The sequence below is a fragment of the Leucopleurus acutus genome (assembly GCF_964270905.1).
Source record: "Leucopleurus acutus genome assembly, chromosome: 11".
Classification (NCBI taxonomy): domain Eukaryota; kingdom Metazoa; phylum Chordata; class Mammalia; order Artiodactyla; family Delphinidae; genus Leucopleurus; species Leucopleurus acutus.
The window spans coordinates 96573326-96591743 of record NC_139152.1 but is presented as its reverse complement, the minus strand read 5'-3'; the positions used below and the strand labels follow the sequence as shown (position 1 = coordinate 96591743).

Here is an 18418-nt window from a genome sequence, read left to right as displayed (position 1 = left end):
ACCAGGAACAAACACCCAGTGGGTGTCTGCTTGTGATGTGAGATCCTGGCACCAGGGCAAGCACCCCATCATTTACTCAACAGAATGGCTTTGCCGGAGTCCTTCTGTCCCTTCACTCATTTCTGCCAGGAATTTTTGCCGGGACCAGGACATCGTTTTGTAGCACCCACCCGACGCCAAAGTCTTGTCCTGATGAAGGAATCTCCGTGGAGCCTGCCTCCTGCCCTGGCCTTTCTGCTCACATGGACACAGGGCCGTGGAGGTATGAGTAGTGCCAGTGGGCAGTGCTCCAGGGAGAGGAGCAGTTGCAGAGCAGTGCCTGCGGCCGCCCTGTACTAAAAACTAGGGAGCAGTACACATATGGACTAGCTGTGACCTTGGACATGGTGGTCTGTCTGTAAAACAGACACTCTCTGGGCATTTGAAAGGCAACTCGATGTCCAGGGGAAGTGGGGGCTGCATCTTGGGCCAACCCCCCCGCCCCCATTGGGGAAACTACTGGAATGTGTGGGCGTGGGGAGGGGAGGCTGCAGGCAGAAGCAGGGCGGGAAGGAAAGTGGGAAGTCTGGTGATGGGTCCGGCTGTGGCGTGGCTGTCGGCGTCCACTGACTCTGGCTGTGAAGGACCCCCCGCCCCACAGGCTGGAGTTGGTAACAGCACAGACACCATCACTCACAAAGGAACACTCACTGAATCTGGATTCTTATTTTCCTTAGAAGAGCAAAAGGATCTTTCGAACCCTTCAGCCACCAGTGAAATGATCATGCAGGAGAAAAACTTTAGATGGGAGTCTGTCGTTAAAAATAAATACAGTTGCCCAAAGCTGCTCAAGATCTGAACCAAACTAAAAACAGGAAGGTGGGTTGATACGTTATTTTAAGAACCTCCCCACCCCCACCTGTGGGTCGCTCCATGGGCGGAGGGAAGAGAGGCCAGGAGGCCTGGCCACACCATCTCGGTGGTGAGCGAAGCCACGGCTGGATCGGATCAGATCCGGTTCTGGTGACGCAGAACTGCACTTGTGACACCGGAGCTGGGTCCGAGGAGCAGGACGGGCGGGCGCTGGTGGCAGAGCGGACCTTACTTCTGCTGCAGCTCCTTCATTCTGTTCAGAGCACTGCCAGCGCGGAACCACTCGATCTGGGTCTCGTTGAAGGTGTGGTTCAGGAGGATGGTCTCCTGGGTCCCGTTGGGGTGCTTGATGATGCATTTCAGGGGCTGGGAGGAGGAGGGGGAGGGAGGCAGGTGTGGGTGGCCTGGCTCTTGGGAACACGGCCCTCGGTTCTGGTAGAGGGTCAGGAGGGTGGGTCAATGCTCTGGGTCCTTGGGGCCAGCAAGGCGAACCAAATCCTAGGCCAGGTCTGGGCCTAGGTGGCCATGGTAAGACCTAGATGGCTTAACTCCTGGGGCCAAGAAGGTCCTGCTGGGCATGGGCTGTTGGCCTCTGAGTGCCAAGCCTGGGCTACTGAGTGGACGTTAGGAGGGCCTGAGCTGGCTCTACCCTCATCTATGGGAAGGCATTTCCTTCCCTCTCTAGGGGGGTTACCTGGAGAATTTAGGGGCCCTTCTAGCTGGAACAGAGGCTCATGGGAGGAGGTGCAGGTAGGGCCAGGTTTAGAAGGAGGGGAACCAAGGTGGCTGCCCCCTCCATTCCCCTCCCCTCTTAGGAGGGCCCTGGGGGAAATGGGCTGGCTGGTCCACCTCCTTCCCTGGTCCCCTACCTTGCCAGGGGTAAAGTCCTTCAGGCCCTGGATGGTCAGCTTGTCCACAGGGTGAATCTTGTTGTAGTCAGCTGGGTCAGCGAAGGTGAGGGGCAGTAGACCCTGCTTCTTCAGGTTGGTTTCTAGAAGGCAGAGGGCACACTCAGTCCATACACGGCAGGTTCCTTTTGTGAGGAACCTCACCAACCAAGTCTAGTTAAGGCTCTGGGAGAGGCACCCCTAGTCCTGCCACATGGGGACAAACCTGGGGCATTGACTACGAGGACCAAGGTGGCGCACTCCCAGTGATGTGGGGCCCTATGCAAGTGTGCTTTGGTGCCTGTGTTTCCTGAGGCCTCCGACAATCAGAGACAATCCTTTGACCACGTGCCCTGGATTTCAACTGCTACAAGTTTGGAAGCAAGACCAGCACATGCTAGAGATGGGAAGCCGTGGGTGTCAGAATCCACGCAAACCTGAAGGAGCAGAGGCTGGAGGCTGGTGATGGTGGAAAATGAGCTGCCGACACGCCCTAGGAACCAGGCGTGTGGCTCCAGGCCCCACTGGGCCACTGGCAGGTTGAGGAACCTTGGGCTGCCAGCGAGGGGAGGTGGATGGGGCTGGGATGGCGCTCCAGCTCACCGTGGATCCTGGCGAAGCTCTTGGTGATGATGGCCCGGCCCCCGAGGTGGCGAGGCTCCAGTGCCGCGTGCTCCCGGCTCGAGCCCTCGCCGTAGTTCTCATCTCCGATCACCACCCACCGGATGCCATGTGCCTGTCAGGAAAGTAAGGAGCGAGTTTATGAGGGAGAGGAGGGCACTGGCCCCCCTCCTGCACAGTCCTCGGGCTTCCTAAGGCTCATAGGTCAAGGAGCTAGAGAGTCCCCTCCTCACCTGCTCCCCAAGGACAGGTGAAGTTAGAGGTGAATCTGGCCCAAACCAGGCCCTGGGAAGACATGTGATGAGACACGGGCCCTGGCTGTCTGCAGTGGGCCTGGGAAGGTGCGACCACCCCCCATCAGCGCTCAGCCTGGAGGCAGGCGTGAGTGGGGGGCACAGTGTCGGGGAGAGCCCAGGGCAGTGGGGGTGACAGACATGGGACTGCCTCCGTGGCACTGGGACACTATTCAACTGCAGAGTTACTGGTATGGACTCCCCCTGTCCCTGAACCACCCACTGCCCCATGCAGCCACCAGGAGGTGCCAGAGGACCCCCATCCCTAACCCCCACCAACCCACCTTGTAGTAGCGGGCAGTGTCAGGGACGGGACCGAACTCCTGGGTGACGGCATTGCGCACGGAGTTGGCCTTGCCATTTTCGATGTTGATGGCACCGATGAGCAGATTATTGGAGATGTTGTCCAGGTGCCCACGGAACTTGAGCCAGGGGCCAGCAGCCGAGATGTGGTCAGTGGTACACTTCCCTTTGACCTGGGGTGGGTGAGCAGAGAGAACAGAGGTCGTGGCAGGGCCTCTGAGTGGCAGATGAAGGGAGAGGCCCTCTCGAGGCAGGCAGCGGGACCCGGGGATGGGGACACGAGAAGGATGTCGGGCTGTGACACAGGGTCTACCGTTTTGGCGTCACCACTCTGGCCAAGAGGGCTCAGGCAAGGCTGTCACCCACCCCTCAGAGGGGGTAGAGGAGTCTGGACATGGAGGACACGTATGTCTGCTCACTCACCCTTTAGACCTAGGCCCCCAGGTAGGAGATGCCCAGGCTGGAAGACCAGCGACACAGAGAGGAGCCCAGGGATGTGTCTGGGTTCTGGCTAGTGACTGATCAGTTTCATCTACCACGTGGGCCTAATATTGGCTGTGACACTGCCTGGAGACCCCACAGTTAACAGCATAATGCACGTGTGACATGGGTCTGAGGCCTCTGGCTGTACCACAAGAGCTTGTCTGCTCAGCTCCCAAACACAGGCCATACCCCCGATGCTCAACTGTGGGAACAGAGAAAATGACGTCTTCCGGAGCTTGTCTTGCAAGCCAGACATGTGGAGACCTGGCTGTGCAGGGTCACATGTGCCCATCTTGCCCTCCCTGTGCTGCATTCACTACCCACACCCACTGGAGGTGGGCCTCACCAGCTGGAGCAGAACTGCTGAGGGCCTCAGACAGCAGCTGGCCAGACTCAGTTCTGCCCGGCACGGGGCAGTGGAAGAGGGGACACAGATGCCCTCACTCCTCTGCAGCCAAACCTCCCTTCCTGCCCCCACCCTAATCTTGACTGTGTCCTCCACCATGGTCCATGGGAGAACGTGTGGTTTCACGGCCTTTCCTACCAATCAAGGGAGGGTGCCCTGGCAGCAGGGCTGTCCTCCCTGTCCCCATGCCACCGACCTTGATGAGGATCTGCAGGTCCTCCAGGTCTTTGCCGTCCCACTTGTCAAAAGGCTCCAGGAGCTGCAGACGCTGGCTGGTGGGACTCACGTCCACCCGTTGCCCGCTGCTGTCCTTAGGGGGGTGCTGGTAGGTGTCCTGTCCAGGATCGAACTCCTGCAGCAGGGGACAGGGCACATTGGGTGCCAGCCCCTCAGCCCCCATTCGGAAAGGCTCTCACGGAAGGCAAGCTCCCCCGAGCACCAAGCCGCTCTCTCCCGGTGAACACGGCCGCTTCACTCTCACAGACAGTGAGCGTCCCTCCTGGGCAGGAAGTGTCTCAGCCACACAGCGGCCCTGAGGCCCAGGCCGAGGCGGGTGTGCAGGACAGGTGGCCGTGGTGGTGCCTGCTCACCGCTCGGGGAAGCTCATCTGCATCTGGAGCCTCCAGCTTGAACTTCTTGCCATCCTTGCCCGTCAGGAAGTCAGTATCTGGGTTGAACTTGAGGGTGCCAGCAATGGCCAGGGCTGTGACAATCTGAAACGGAGGCGGCCAGTTTGTCAGTCGGCACCAAACTCCACTCCCGTTCCTCCACCTCAGCAGAGACCAAAACTGAGCTGGAGCCCAGGAAATTTCCAGATTCTCCACAGACCACTCTTCCCCTTAGAGGTGGGAGCTGCAGGAATCTCCCTGGGACCAGGGCCATTGGGCCCGCAGGGGACTCATGAACCCAAGGGTAATCTGGCCTCTACCACCCCCACTGGGGCCTGACCTCAGAGCCCCCTCGACCAGGGTCAGTGCTGGACCCAGAGAGGCCAGAAATGCGGCTGCAGTGAAAATGTTCCTTAATGGGCACTGAAAACATGGAAAGGGCCGTTTCTTCACAAAAGCATTTCTGGAACACTCATTCAAAAAACCAAGTTACAAAAGACTGGCCAAGCGCGGACAACCACTAAGTGCCCGGAGCACGCGGCTCAGTGGCTGTTCACCATGACAGCGGCCTCCCTCCCGGCTCAGGGACAGTGCGAGCAACTCCTGCGCTGCTCCTGGGCCGCCGACAGGACCCTGGGGCACAGAGGAGGGGAGCGACAGGGTCAAGGCCATAGGGCTGGGTGGAGGTGGGCTGCCTTCTGTCCCCAGGTGATGCTAAGGCTCCTGCTCACCATCGCAACTGTGCTAAATGAGACCTCAGGCTCCTGCCACTGAGCGGAGCCAGGCGGGGGGCACCAAGGGAGCTGGACGCCTGGGGCTGGCAAGGTTTATGGCTCTTGGTTTCTGCCCTGGCAGTCCCTTGCCCTGCGATGCCAAGCCTCCCTCAGCAGCCCTGCGGGGTCAGACGGCCTTCCCCAGTGCCCCTACTCCCCTGACCGGCCAGCAGCAGGGCCCCGAGAGGCCGTCCCAGGTTAGGGCCGGGCCTGGCAGAGTCTCACCTCAGGGGATGTGACAAAGGCATGGGTCTCGGGGTTCGCATCATTGCGGCCTGTGAAGTTCCTGTTGTAGGAGGTGACGATGGTGTTCTTCTCCCCCTTCTTGATGTCCTTTCTGCCAGGTCAGAGGGGACAGAGTTAGGGATGTCTGGCCTTGCCACCTGGCCCATCCTGCCTAGCTCATGGCAGAGGAGGGGGAACTGGAAAGACCCTGAAAGGGTCACCTCCTCCCAGAACTCACACACACAGAGCAAGAGGGAACCTCGGGCATCACTGAGGTTTGCTTGAGACCACACGTAAGACAGAGGCCAGACCAAGGCCAGAGTTTCCTGACCCGGGCACTGCTTCCTTTCAAGAGGCTGCATCAGAGGTCACCACTGTGTGCATTACGATGAGGCCCCCTGGCTTCTTCCTGCCACCCCAGGCTCGTCCAGGTGGCCACTCAGTGCTGCTGGAGGCTCTTCCTCTTTACTTACAGCCCAACTTTCCAGTCCTTCCTGGAAAAGTCTTCTAATGTGCAACAGCCCCAAAGCTAGAGGCCTTGGGCTGAGAGTTTTCACTTCAATGACATCTCCCCTCAACATCTGGGGCTCTGTACCCCAGGACATAAAGGGCCGTCCTATCAAAATCGTGCTTCTGGGGCTTCCCTGGTGGTGCAGTGGTTGAGAGTCCGCCTCCCGATGCAGGGGACTCAGGTTCGTGCCCCGATCCAGGAAGATCCCACATGCCGCAGAGCGGCTGGGCCCGTGAGCCATGGCCGCTGAGCCTGCGCGTCCGGAGCCTGTGCTCCGCAACGGGAGAGGCCACAACAGTGAGAGGCCCGCGTACCGCAAAAGAGAGAAAAAAAAAATCGTGCTTCTCACCTGTCCCACTGGCCAATGCAGGGGCCACAGGCATTGGCCAGGACAATGCCACCCACGTCCCTCAGGATCTGTGCCTGCAGCAGGGACAGAGGACAGGGAGTTGTCAGGGGCAGGCTGGCAGCTGATGGGAAAGGGTGGTTCAGCAGCCTGAGGGATGAATAGCTGATGGGAACCCTGGGGCCTGTCCCAGCCCCTGCCTACAAGGCTGTGGTTTGTTCTGCCCTGAAGCCACGTTACTCAGCAGTGGGGTGGGGGAGCCAGGGGTGGGATGCGTGGGCACTCACGTAGCCGTCCCGCTCAATGGTGGCACGGATCTGCTCAGAGCCTGGCGTGATGGTGAACTGGGACTTGCACTTGAGTCCATGAGCCAGTGCCTGCTTGGCCACAGCAGCTGAACGCCCCATGTCCTCGTAGCTGGAGTTGGTACAGCTGCCAATCAGACCTGGTGCATCATAGGTGGTGAGGCCGGGAGTCAGGAGGAGAGAGTAACCAGAGCTCTCCACCTGACCGCAAATGATCCAGGTCTGGTCAAGAGTTCACCAACTCTGCTTCCGACAGAGACACGTTGGAAGCAAACTACCTAGCTGTTTAAGAGTAAAGGATAAGTTCCTCTTGACCCAGCCATTTAAGGGAAGAAGATGAGGCCAGTGAACACAACACTGAATATGCGTGGAAGCAGTACAAGCCACTCTTACAGTAGTACAGTCTGCATGTGTATGCACATCAGCAGGCCCACACTGAGACACTTACATGACTGCTGCTGGGTGAGGGCCTATAGGCCAATTTTCTTCTCTTATACTTTGTAGTATTCTCTGGCTTTCTAGTTGGTTTATAATCAGGGGAAAAAGAATTCTTTTTAAAAAGTCTGGCTTCCCTGGTAGCACAGTGGTTAAGAATCCGCCTGCCAACGCAGGGGACACGGGATCGAGCGCTGGTCCAGGAAGATTCCATATGCTGCGAAGCAACTAAGCCCGTGCGCCACAACTACTGAGCCTGCACTCTAGAGCCCACGAGCCCCAACTACTGAAGCCCGCGTGCCAGAACTACTAAGGCCCGTGCGCCTAGAGCCCGTGCTCCATAATAAGAGAAGCCACTGCAATGAGAAGCCCACGCACCGCAACGAAGAGTAGCCCCTGCTCGCCGCAACTAGAGAAAGCCCGCACGCAGCAACAAAGACCCAACACAGCCAAAAAAGTAAATTAAGTAAATAAATCAGAAAAAGGAAAGTCTATCAGTTATTCAGAAAGTCAGTAAAGACTGGATGACATCACACTGTCTATAGACAGAGACAGTCTCTCTCACCAGCTCAGCAATTTAGTTTCTAATTTTAAGCTACCAAAGATTTGTTTTTATTTACTTCAACTCATAAGGCTGAACACATTGTATAGCACTTCATGCCAGGCACCACCAAAAGCTCTTACCACACATTAACTCGTCCCACTTCCCAGCAATTTTAACGGGTAAGTACAGTATCACCCTCGTTTTACACCTGGGGAACCAAGGCACAGGAGGTGATGTGATTTGCTCTCAGTCACCCAGCTGTGAAGTGGCAGAGTCAGATTCATACCCAGGCCACCTGGGTTCATGTGCTTCAGAGCCACACTAAACTGTGACAACAGTGATACCATGCCAGTGTGTCCGTATATGTAAAGCATGTAAAGTAAAATCAGTCGTCATGGTTGGTGAGAGGAAGTGTTTGTAAAACAGAAAATTACACACATCAGTATGTGCATGTACACAGAAATACAGTATCCTGTCAAAGAGCTTCTAGAGCTGCTTCTGGCTGAGGGTGGAGATTAGGGGTGTTTTAAAATACTTCTTATTTGTCAATATTCTCTACACTGATATATATTTCTTTTCTTTTTTTTTTGAAGATTTTCTTTTTTCTTTTTTTTTTTTTGGTTCCATATATATGTGTTAGCATACAGTATTTGTTTTTCTCTTTCTGACTTACTTCACTCTGTATGACAGACTCTATGAAGATTTTCTTGATGTGGACCATTTTTGAAGTCTTTACTGAATTTGTTACAATATTGCTTCTGTTTTACGTTTTGTTTTTTTTTGGCCGCAAGACACGTGGGATCTTAGCTCCCCAACCAGGGATCGAACCTGCACCCTCTGCACTGGAAGGTGAAGTCTTAACCACTGGACCATCAGGAAATCCCTCTATTTCTTTTATACCAAGAAAAAGTAATTTCTTTAAAAAGCCATAAGAAAAAAACCAACTACTTCAGAAAGTGCCTGGTCCATTCAGGAAGGGCCCCACGGTAAGCACAGGCCACAGGCCACAGCCCACAGCCCTGGGTGGACCGCTGGCCCTGAGGCAGGGGGCTGGGGTGGCTCACCTACTCGGATGTCCAGGGGCCACCCCTCCTTCTCTGCCACACTGCCCACTTCTGCCACAGGGTGAGCCAGGTCGGGGGTGAAGGGCCCATTGATGTGCGGCTTCAGCTGAGGAAGAAAAGGCACGGGAGGGAACCCAGCTTGGCGCGTGGACAGCCTCTCTTCTTCAGAGGCGGCCTCACTCCCGCTCACCAAGTCACGGTGGGCCTGGGAGGCCAACTACTGTTCTCACGGCTCAAACCTCTACCCAGGAAACGCCCGAGCAACAGGCACTGTACGTGCCGCAGCTCCTGGGATCTCTCCAACCCCGCACGGCTCGTCATCTCCAGCCTGCAGACGGCAGAGCGCCTGCTTTGCCCAAGGTCACATAGCTCGGCGATAGCAGAGGCATGGGATGAATCAAGGTTGCCAGCTTCCTAAGCCCATTACCTCCCATACTATGGTGCTTCTGGAATCTTACAGCCAGATGCTTTACATGTGACGATACTTATCAATCAACGTGAAGCACTTAATGAAGTGCCTGGCACACAGTAAGCACTCAATAAATGTCAGCAACTGTTATTACACGGATTAGCTCATTCAGTTCCCATGACTGCCTTGGGTACACTGTGAAGTGAGGCCCACAGTGCTTGAGTAACTTGCCCAAGGTCGCAGGCTTAAGTGGCAGAATCAAGATGTGAACTCATGCAGGTTGGCTTCAGGGCCTAAACCCTTGGCTGCTGTGCTCTGCTGCTTCTGCTCCTCCAGACTGCCCTTTCTCTGGCCTTCCAAATGCCACCCTGGCCTACAGGTCTCAGGGTGCCAGGCTCAGGCTTGGGAATCTTGGGCTTTGCCCTCTGAACTCTCACAACTCTAGGGCAAAATCTTGGCTTCTCCTAAAGCTGAGGTGGGGGCCAACTGAACGTTTCTGAATCACCAGCCGTAGCCACCTCCACTCTCCCCTTGGCCATACAGCCTTCCTGCTGCCCCTCCCACCCCACTGATTCAGGCAGCAGTTTGCAGGGACACTGGGGAACCAAAAGCCCAAGAGCCCTGCTGGGTGTGCAGCCAGGGACCTGCTCTGGCTCTCCCCAGGGCCCACCAGAAGTCCCCAGGCGGGGCCTGAACCCCCCACCCTCAGAAACTCCTGGAACCAACTCCCTTCCTCACCTCGCTGAGGTTAATTTCTATCAGTTGGTCATAATGGCAGCCAGGGTCAGGTACCAAGTGATCCTTGAATTCATCAGCAAGGTTGGCAATGTCTGAAATCAACAAGGGAGGGAGACTGAAGCATGTAAAACAGAAACTGGCCATGAGACTCCATCCATCCATCCATCCACCTGCCCATCCATCCATCCACCCATCCATGCATCCACCCACCCACCCACCCATCCATCCATATAAACCACAGCTACCAGGCACCTGTCAAACACCAGGCCCTGGACACTGACTGGGCAAACAAAGGAACAAAACAAACAGCACAGGACACAGTTCCTGCCCTCGAGGAGCTCACGTCTAGCGAAGGAGCTATCAGTGAGCCGGAAGTCACAACATAATACAACAGAGGCACGCAGGAACACGGGGACACAGGGGAGAAGTAGTGACTGAGGCTCAGAGTCAGGGAAGGCTTCCTGGAGATGAGAAGCACTGAGTTTTTAAAGAAGGAGAAGAAGTTACTTGATAATAAAAGCGAGGGAAGGGCCTTTCAGGTAGGACTCTGTGTGCGGAGAGCTTGGGAACAAAGTGACAAACTCCCCCCCAGGCCCCTGGCCTCTGGCTCCACCAATCACCCTCGCTCACCTCCCTTCAGAGGCTCCAACAATTCCTCCCCCAGGACCCATTTCCCACTCTGGGTTTCAAAGAAGCCAAACTAGAACCTCAGGGAAGTTGCTGAGGGAGGCCTACAAAGTGGTTCTTGTTCCAGACCTTTATCCTCCTCCCCCTGCCAGGGCAGGAATTACAAACAGAAGCAGATCCATGTCATTTCCAGAGCCTCCCACAGAGGGCACCAGGGACCAGGCCAAGAAGAACCGGAATGCAGACACCCTTTCAGGGGAAACTAAATTCCAATCCTGAGGCAGGGATATCTCACACTTAGATGCCAGACCCACTGAGAAGCTGATGAGAGCTACAGACACCCCACTCAGGAACAGTAACACACATAACCTCTCACAGACCGTTAGAGGCTTCTCAGAGCCTCTGAAGCCAGTCTGGAGACACCAGGCTTAGGACTTAGGACGCCCACTGGCTCACCTGCCCGGCCTGTCTTGCTCAGGTACTTCTTCATCCTGTGGTTGTAAGGAAACACCGAAGTGGTGGCCCCAATTTCTGCACCCATGTTGCAGATTGTCGCCATGCCTGTAGAGAAACAGAGCCCAGGGGGCTGGCTGTGCAGCTAGGCGAGGGTCCCCCACACCTGCTAGAGGTGCACACACGTCTTCACACCAGGGAGCTGGCATCATTTCTTCCCTCACTCTCACTGCCCCTGTGGCCCAGGGTTAAAATGAGGCCCAGTGAAGAGAGGCCACGGGGCCAGAGCTCGGTGTCCCGGCTCTCAGGGTGGCTGCTGGGTAGAGTGAAGGGGATACAAGATTCAGCTCCTGCAAGCCAAGTTCCAGTTCTAGGCCTGGCTGTCCCGCTCAGCAGACTAGACAGCCCCCATGTAATGAACGCTGACCTGGCCAGACCACCCAGTTGTTACTGTGTCCATCTGCAGGCGAGGGAACTGGCTCAGAGAGGCCCAAGGTCATGCCACAGAGCAAATGCAGCGTGGCCTGCAGGTCTCGGTCTGACTGCCTGGTGTGCAGGCCTGCACTGTTTCAGCTACAACACGGTGGAAATGTTTCTGGGTCCGCAGTTTTCCAGCAATAAGACTGGAATGACGTCCACTGCCTGGACCACAGACCGCCCACAGAACTAGAAAGGCTACAGATGCCCTGACTGCTATCAGGACTCCAGCCTCATGGGGTTGCTGGGACATGGGTCTGGGCTTGTTGCCAACTTCCTAACTGAGCTGTCCAACAGTAGTAAGGGCTACTTATAAGAATGAGCCCCACATCACTGGAGGGACACAAGGGCCAGCTGAACTGTAGCTCTGTGGGGCTGCTGTGGAGCTGAGGGAGGCCCCTAGGGAAGTCTGGACTGAACCATCTCTAAGGTTCATTCCAAGTCTACCTGGATTTCTGAGGGCCCAGGCATTGGGGCCAGATCACCAGGAGTGATGAGTAGGAAGGGGCTGGCTCCCACCTGGTCTTGGAGACTAGCAAGTGACGGTCTCTAATCCAAAGGAAGAGAGTGAGGTTCCAACTCCAGCCAAGGGAAGATGTGAGAATACGGCTGCTTTGAGACAGAAGCCCTGACTCTGATTCCCCTTCCCACCACCACCTCCACCCTCTGTAGGTTCTTCTTCTGGATCACCCAAGGCAGCCCAGGGCCACAGCCAAGTTGGCTCAGCCCCTAAGGGAAGTTACCTGTCGTCCTTGAGGGGCCCCAGTCTCCCGTTTAATGAGGGACCACAGGGAAGTTACCTGCCGTCCTTGAGGGGCCCCAGTCTCCCGTTTAATGAGGGACCTGGACTAGACAGTGAGGTCTCCCCTCGACCTCTAAGTGTCCATCCCAAGTCCCCAAATTGACTGGACAGATCCTCAGGGGAAGGCCATTCACTGCTTCTACGGCTCAACTGCAGGCCCCATTGGGCCCAGCACAGGCTGAGAGCCATGTCACGTGGCCGCCCTCCTCACCAGTGCAGGAGATGGAGTCTATGCCAGGCCCGTGGTACTCCACAATCGCGCCCGTGCCGCCTTTTACTGTGAGGATGCCCGCCACCTTTAGGATCACATCTTTGGGTGAGGTCCAACCGGAGAGTGAGCCTGTCAGCTTCACACCGATCACCTGAGTAGGTGGGGGAAAGGAAGCAGTTACAGGCCTGTGTATCATGTGACATGTTCCAACCAGGAATCTACCTGCTGGAATTCAGCTTATTTATCCCTGCCTCCTTCCCAAAGAGATCTGAGCCTGACCTATTCTCTCATCCTTTTCGGGTCCCACATCTCCCATTCACCCCCGCCAACCACCCCTCTGCTGTCACCCCGAAATGAGCCCTTCCCTACCCCTCACCTTGGGGCACTTCAGCTCCCAGGGGATCCCAGCCATGACGTCCACTGCATCAGCGCCCCCAACTCCAATGCAGATGCCCCCCAGGCCACCACCATTGGGGGTATGGGAATCAGTGCCAATGAGAAGAACCCCAGGGTATGCATAGTTTTCCAGAATGATCTGAAAAAGAATCCAAGATCTTAAGCTTAAAAGCCCTCAGGAGAGAATGGAGGTAGGGCTCCAAAGGGGTCTGCAAAACTGCCCCCTACCGACACTGGGCCACTGGGCCATTCCCAGGCACCCCTCCAGGATGGGGCCTCTCCAGTGTGGCCTGGACGAGCCAGAGACCTGGGAGACCGGCGGCCTGGGCTCACAAACTGCTCTGACAGTTCCTGACTGTATGACTTGGGCTTGTCAGTGCCTCTCTGCACCTCAGTTTCCTCATTTGTTAAGAACGGCCACACCACCTCGACCCCATGATTGTGGCGAGAACCAGATGAACTAGGTACAAGAGTGTGTCGTGTGACAGGCCTGGGGACAAGTGCTGACCCCTGAAAGGTGTTCCCCTACAACACCCACTGCCTCACGTGGTGGACACAGGGAGTGTGCTTATCTGGCTTCTCAACAGGGCAGACAATCTTTCATGGCCTGGCTCCAGCACCCACAAGGAAGTACCGGGAATCCTACGGGAGCACAGGCCAGGAGTTTTTCCACCACTGAACTAAAAAGAAGTATAGACAACGCCTCCCTAGCCTCAGTGGCCTGGAGGTGGCTCTGAGAACAGAAGTGACTTGCTTAAGGAAGAGGATGACTTGCCGCATTACCTCTCCGAGTTCAGTGTTCCCTTCGTCGAGGCACTCCTCCTAGCTGGGAGCTAGGAGCTGGCGGTGAGCATTTCTCCCCAGGATATTTAAAGGAGCTACGGGGGCAGCTCCCCCAGTGCAGCCCCGCCCACCATCCTGACAGCTGAGGTGCTGGACACGCTGAGGCTGCAGCGGGGCTGCTTGAAGAAACTGCAGCCAAAGGCCACGCCTGGGTCTGCGGTGTGGCCGCACCACCTACCGGTAGTCACTTCACCCCTCCAAGCCTCAGCTTCCCATCTGTAAAAAGTAGCTGATAACAGTGCCCCCCTCACTGGATCATTGTGAGCACTTGATAGGAACATGTCCGTCAAGCTGTAATAATGTCTGAGAGAGGCATTATTTTTATTTATTATTTTGCAGCAAGATCCTTCACCTGAGGTTCTGTTGCTTGCTGCCAGAGGCAATTATGGCCCAACACACACATAAGGATGTTGGGGAGGATAAATGAGATCAGAGATGCGAAAGGCTCTATGAACTGTCAGGACTGACGGAATGGTGGGTAGTCTCCCCAGAATATTACAGAAACCCCAGGGCCTCTGCTTCAGGCTAGGCATCTGCTCAGCAGACTCAGCAAGGGTCCAGGGGTCTCGCCTCTTGGGAACACAGAAAGTTAGAAGACCTGGTTCCTTCTCCAGAAACGAGGCAGCTGGCTGGGAGAATAGGCCAACACAGAAGAAATCCCTAAGAAAAAACAACTGTTGGAGAGAACGCCGTTTAACTGCTTCATTTCTCCAGCCCTCCTTTTCCTTGGCCACATACAAAGATTTAAAACTAGTTAATCTCTAAAGCTCCTCAAGGTTGTAAAAGTCTGATCCATGAAGACCAGACACACAGAATTCAGTGTGGTCACACCATGTAGACTGCCAGTGTGGTCCATGTCCAAAAGGGAGTGGTCAGCACAGACCCGAGGACTGCAGAAAGCATCACAAAGAAGCTGGTTGTGACAGTGACCTCAGTGGTCGGCTGCATACGGTTAGGCAGACGGGGGTGTGGTGGAGAAGTGTATTTTTAGGCTGGACTAACATCTAGAACATAAAACTAGAAATTCAGCCATCTACCTGCATGACACATGTACACTGAGGATCTATTCTATACTGACCTGGTGCCAGGCCCAGAGCTAGAGAGGAATAAATAAGCCATAGTCCCTGTCCCCACAGGGCACACTCAGCATACACTGTGGCCATAATGTGAAGGGTCCCACACAGGATCACAAGATCCCCAATGCTGGGCACCGGAGGGCCAGGACTTCACAAAGGTGACCAGAAAGCAGAACTGTGGAGGAGGAAGGGTCTGCCAAGGGACTCAAGGCAGAGGGAAAGGGATTAAGATTTAATCTGGACATGGCAGATTAAAGCTGCCTACTGTCAAGGGGGAGAGGAAAGAAAAGCTGCACAGAGATCACATGATTCCTGGGAACTTTCTTTCTAAAGAAATATATCAGGCTGTACACTTAGCTGGTGGCCACTGGCAGGTGTGAGCTGCCATCACTCACGACCCCAAACTTTGGCCCAGAAGCTGCCAAAACGGCCTCAGCATTTGTACTAAGGTGAATGGAGGACACTTGGATTGGGGTCCCCTTGACGACAAAAGGCCAAGGTTGGGTCCACCTGACTCCCTCGCCCTGCTGCTGAGAGAGGCTCTCTGGCCCCTGCAGACCAGTGTGACATGCCATACCCGGGGAGCCCCTTCCTGGCAAGGGCGATGGTTTGAAAGGGCAGAGCAGTGATCTGTGGCTCTGGTTTCAGAGTGGGGCAGTGCCAGGAACCCATGCAGGGTCGGATTACAGCCTGACTCAGCTCATCTTGAAGGAAGGCCTGGAAGTGAGCCCTGGGATGGAGGTGGGGAGAAAGGTCACCTTGAGAAGGTACAAAGAGGCAGGTTTCACATACAGGATGGATGGCAAATGGACACAAACCAGCACACACCCCACAAACCAGTCAGAAGCCCTGAACAGACACCTTTGATGAAAGCTAATCACCTATCTCCCCAGACACACACACACACACACACACACACACACACACACACACGCGCGCGCGCGCGCCAGAACTGCCTACCAAGAGAAAATCCATCCTTGGGAGACCACAGGAGAACTCCTGACTGATGTGGCCATGTGACCTTTGGCCCCTCCATCCTCCAGGACACCCACAATGGGCCAAAAGGCTCTGAGGAGCACTCTGTGCACTGAGAGGGGAAGAGCTCCCGGTGTGATGGGAGGCCGTGACGCAGCACAGCAGTGTGGAGCACTGGCTCCAGGGCCAGGCCGCCTGGATGCAAAGCCTGGCCCCACAATCGGCCAACTGGGTGCCCCTGGGCAAGGAGATTAACTTCTCCATGCCTCAGTTTCCTCATCTGTAAGTGGGGACAATAAAACCGCCAATCTCACAGGGTCACGGCGAGCACCCAGTAGGTTACCATCTGCCGAGTGCCTGGCACACGGAATGTGCTCATCAAGTGCTAGCTATCCACACAACAAGGTATAACGCTTGTGGAAAAAAGCAAAACAAAAAAACAATACAATACCATAATGCTTAGAAGAAGGTGTAGCACAAAACATGTCAACCTTAAAAAGCTGGTCAGAAGGGACTATTTTAATTTCTCACACGGAGAGTGAGAATGTATAACTTGACACAGTGAAAATTAATTTTAGGGACTTCCCTGGTGGCACAGTGGTTAAGAATCCGCCTGCCAACTGCAGGGGACATGGATTCGAGCCCTGGTCTGGGAAGATCCCACATGCTGCGGACCAACTAAGCCTGTGCGCCACAACTACTGAGCCTGCACGCCATAACTACTGAAGCCCGCATGCCTAGAGCCCGTGCTCCGCAACAAGAGAAGCCACCGCAATGAGAAACCCGCGCACTGCAATGAAGAGTAGCCCCGCTCGCCACAACTAGAGAAAGCCTGAGTGCAGCAATGAAGACCCAACTCGGCCAAAAAATAATTAATTAATTAATTTTGAAAAAAGAAAATTAAATTTAAAATGAAGGCGGAGGAGTCTAAGGGCTGATGAAAATGTCATCCAATTGCCTGCCTGAGCCCCAGGCTCCCACAGGCCTGGAGGTGCTCCCTGGTTCCCTAAGGGCAGCCCGCTCCCCTGCCCACCCACAAAGGCAGGCCAGGCCCTGCTTTACCTGGTGAATGATTCCAGAGCCAGGCCTCCAGAAGCCCACGCCGTACTTGGCACCTGCAGATGCCAGGAAATTATACACTTCCTGGTTTATGTCCTATGGAGACAAATCAATAACCAGGTCATTAGTAACACAGTTTGCTCATGCCTTCCGCCCTCCCCCACCCCTCCCCTCTGACTCTGAAATGCTGGCACTGTGAAGACAGGCCCTGTCCTGGAGGCCGTCTACAAATAATTCCAAAAGGGCTTGGACGCTGGCCCATAGTCTCAGCTGGCAGGCCCAGGAGAGAGAGCAGGGAACAGAGACAAAGCCCAGTTCTGTGACACCTGGCCAGGGAGTGGGTCCAAAACAAATCCCTTCCCTGCCCTGGGTCTCAGTTTCCTTATTTGTAGAAGGGTCCCTCTGGCACTCAAGTCCTCAGCCAAGGCCAGCAGTGAGGGGTAAGCATGGGACTACAGGACTAACTGGGACATGGTGTGGGGGAGGGGAACTCTCAAAGGGAAGCAGTGGGACAGAGTGGACGGCCTGGTCCCACCACGCCTCATGTTGGGTGTTGTTTCTCCACTGGCGCCTCGGATGCCTCATTTGCAATCCTGGCTGACATTTACTGAATGTCCACTATGGAAATGGCACCACGCTAAACATCCTCACAACTCAGGGGAAGTATGTCACCAAGCCCATTTTACAGATGCAAAAACAGAAACTCAGAGGTGAAATAACTTGCTGGAGATCCCAGGGTTAAACAGAGGAGCCAGAGTTTGAACCCAGGCCTGTCCAACCACAGAGCTGAGGGCTACGTTGTAATAGAAATAAGGCTACCTCCCTTACAGAGACTACATCTCAGAACACCTAGACCACTGTCTGGCATACGGTAGGTGCTCAACACTGGGTAATATGTTTGATGGGCCCCAAATGAAAGACCGTGAAATGGACCATGCTCTGAACAAACAAAACAAAAAACAGGATGGTACCCACTATACCTATAATTCAGAGACAACTTCCTCGGGGGGAAGGGAAGGCTTCCCACCACACGGATGTAGGCCAGAGTTTATCTGGAAGACATGGCATGTCCCTGGATAGGTGAGACCCCAGGGACTAAAGGGATGGGACCATAGCATACAGCACAGAGCTGCAAAGGAGGAAGTAGGAATAGAGACCTGCTAGCCTCTGGGTGTGGGACAGCCGCGCTCCAAGACAGAGGAAGGACTCACTGTGGATTCCGCTGGGCCCTCCATAAAACACTCTCAATACCGTGCAGCCCCCTTCATTTAAACTCCACACCAACCATGCATCCTTCTAAGGGCCCGTGTAGTTCCCCCAAGTAAAAGAACGGCAGACAAGAACTTAGGTATCCAAGGCAGTCTCTTTCTGATTAATAATATACTGGGTTTTTCGTTTATAAATCAGTCACCAATTGTAAAACTGGTACTGAGCGCAGGAGGCAGCTGGTTGTGTGTGCATTTGCTCATGTGTCTGCGTGTGGAAAGAGAGGCAGCGCGGCGGCCAGAGTGGTGTGGCAGAGTCTCGACCAGAACTCAGCCTAGATACTTCTCTGGTGGTCTGTATGACCCTGGACAGGTCACTCTGCCTCTCTGAGCTCCAACCAGAGGGACCTTTACAAATACATGTAAATCTGACCATATCCCTCTCCTGCGTAAACCCCTCAGCGACTCCTAGGAGGGCGCCCACAGTCCTC

The 18418-nt window shown here is 55.1% G+C and overlaps 1 protein-coding gene across 1 annotated transcript in view; it reads right to left on the bottom strand.

Annotated features, from left to right (window-relative positions):
* Positions 1 to 690: 690 nt before the first annotated feature.
* ACO2 (aconitase 2) overlaps positions 691 to 18418 on the bottom strand; it is a 51871-nt gene continuing 34143 nt past the window's right edge. Inside the window, exons 4-18 of the mRNA XM_082851034.1 lie at positions 16726 to 16818; positions 12750 to 12908; positions 12374 to 12524; positions 10887 to 10991; positions 9804 to 9895; positions 8657 to 8762; positions 6596 to 6753; positions 6312 to 6385; positions 5452 to 5563; positions 4436 to 4558; positions 4042 to 4197; positions 2938 to 3129; positions 2343 to 2475; positions 1722 to 1843; positions 691 to 1218 (exon numbers count right to left, since the gene is read on the bottom strand). Coding sequence (XP_082707160.1) covers positions 1081 to 1218; positions 1722 to 1843; positions 2343 to 2475; positions 2938 to 3129; positions 4042 to 4197; positions 4436 to 4558; positions 5452 to 5563; positions 6312 to 6385; positions 6596 to 6753; positions 8657 to 8762; positions 9804 to 9895; positions 10887 to 10991; positions 12374 to 12524; positions 12750 to 12908; positions 16726 to 16818 — 1914 coding nt within the window. The 3' untranslated portion in view covers positions 691 to 1080. The remainder of the gene's footprint in view (positions 1219 to 1721; positions 1844 to 2342; positions 2476 to 2937; positions 3130 to 4041; positions 4198 to 4435; positions 4559 to 5451; positions 5564 to 6311; positions 6386 to 6595; positions 6754 to 8656; positions 8763 to 9803; positions 9896 to 10886; positions 10992 to 12373; positions 12525 to 12749; positions 12909 to 16725; positions 16819 to 18418) is intronic.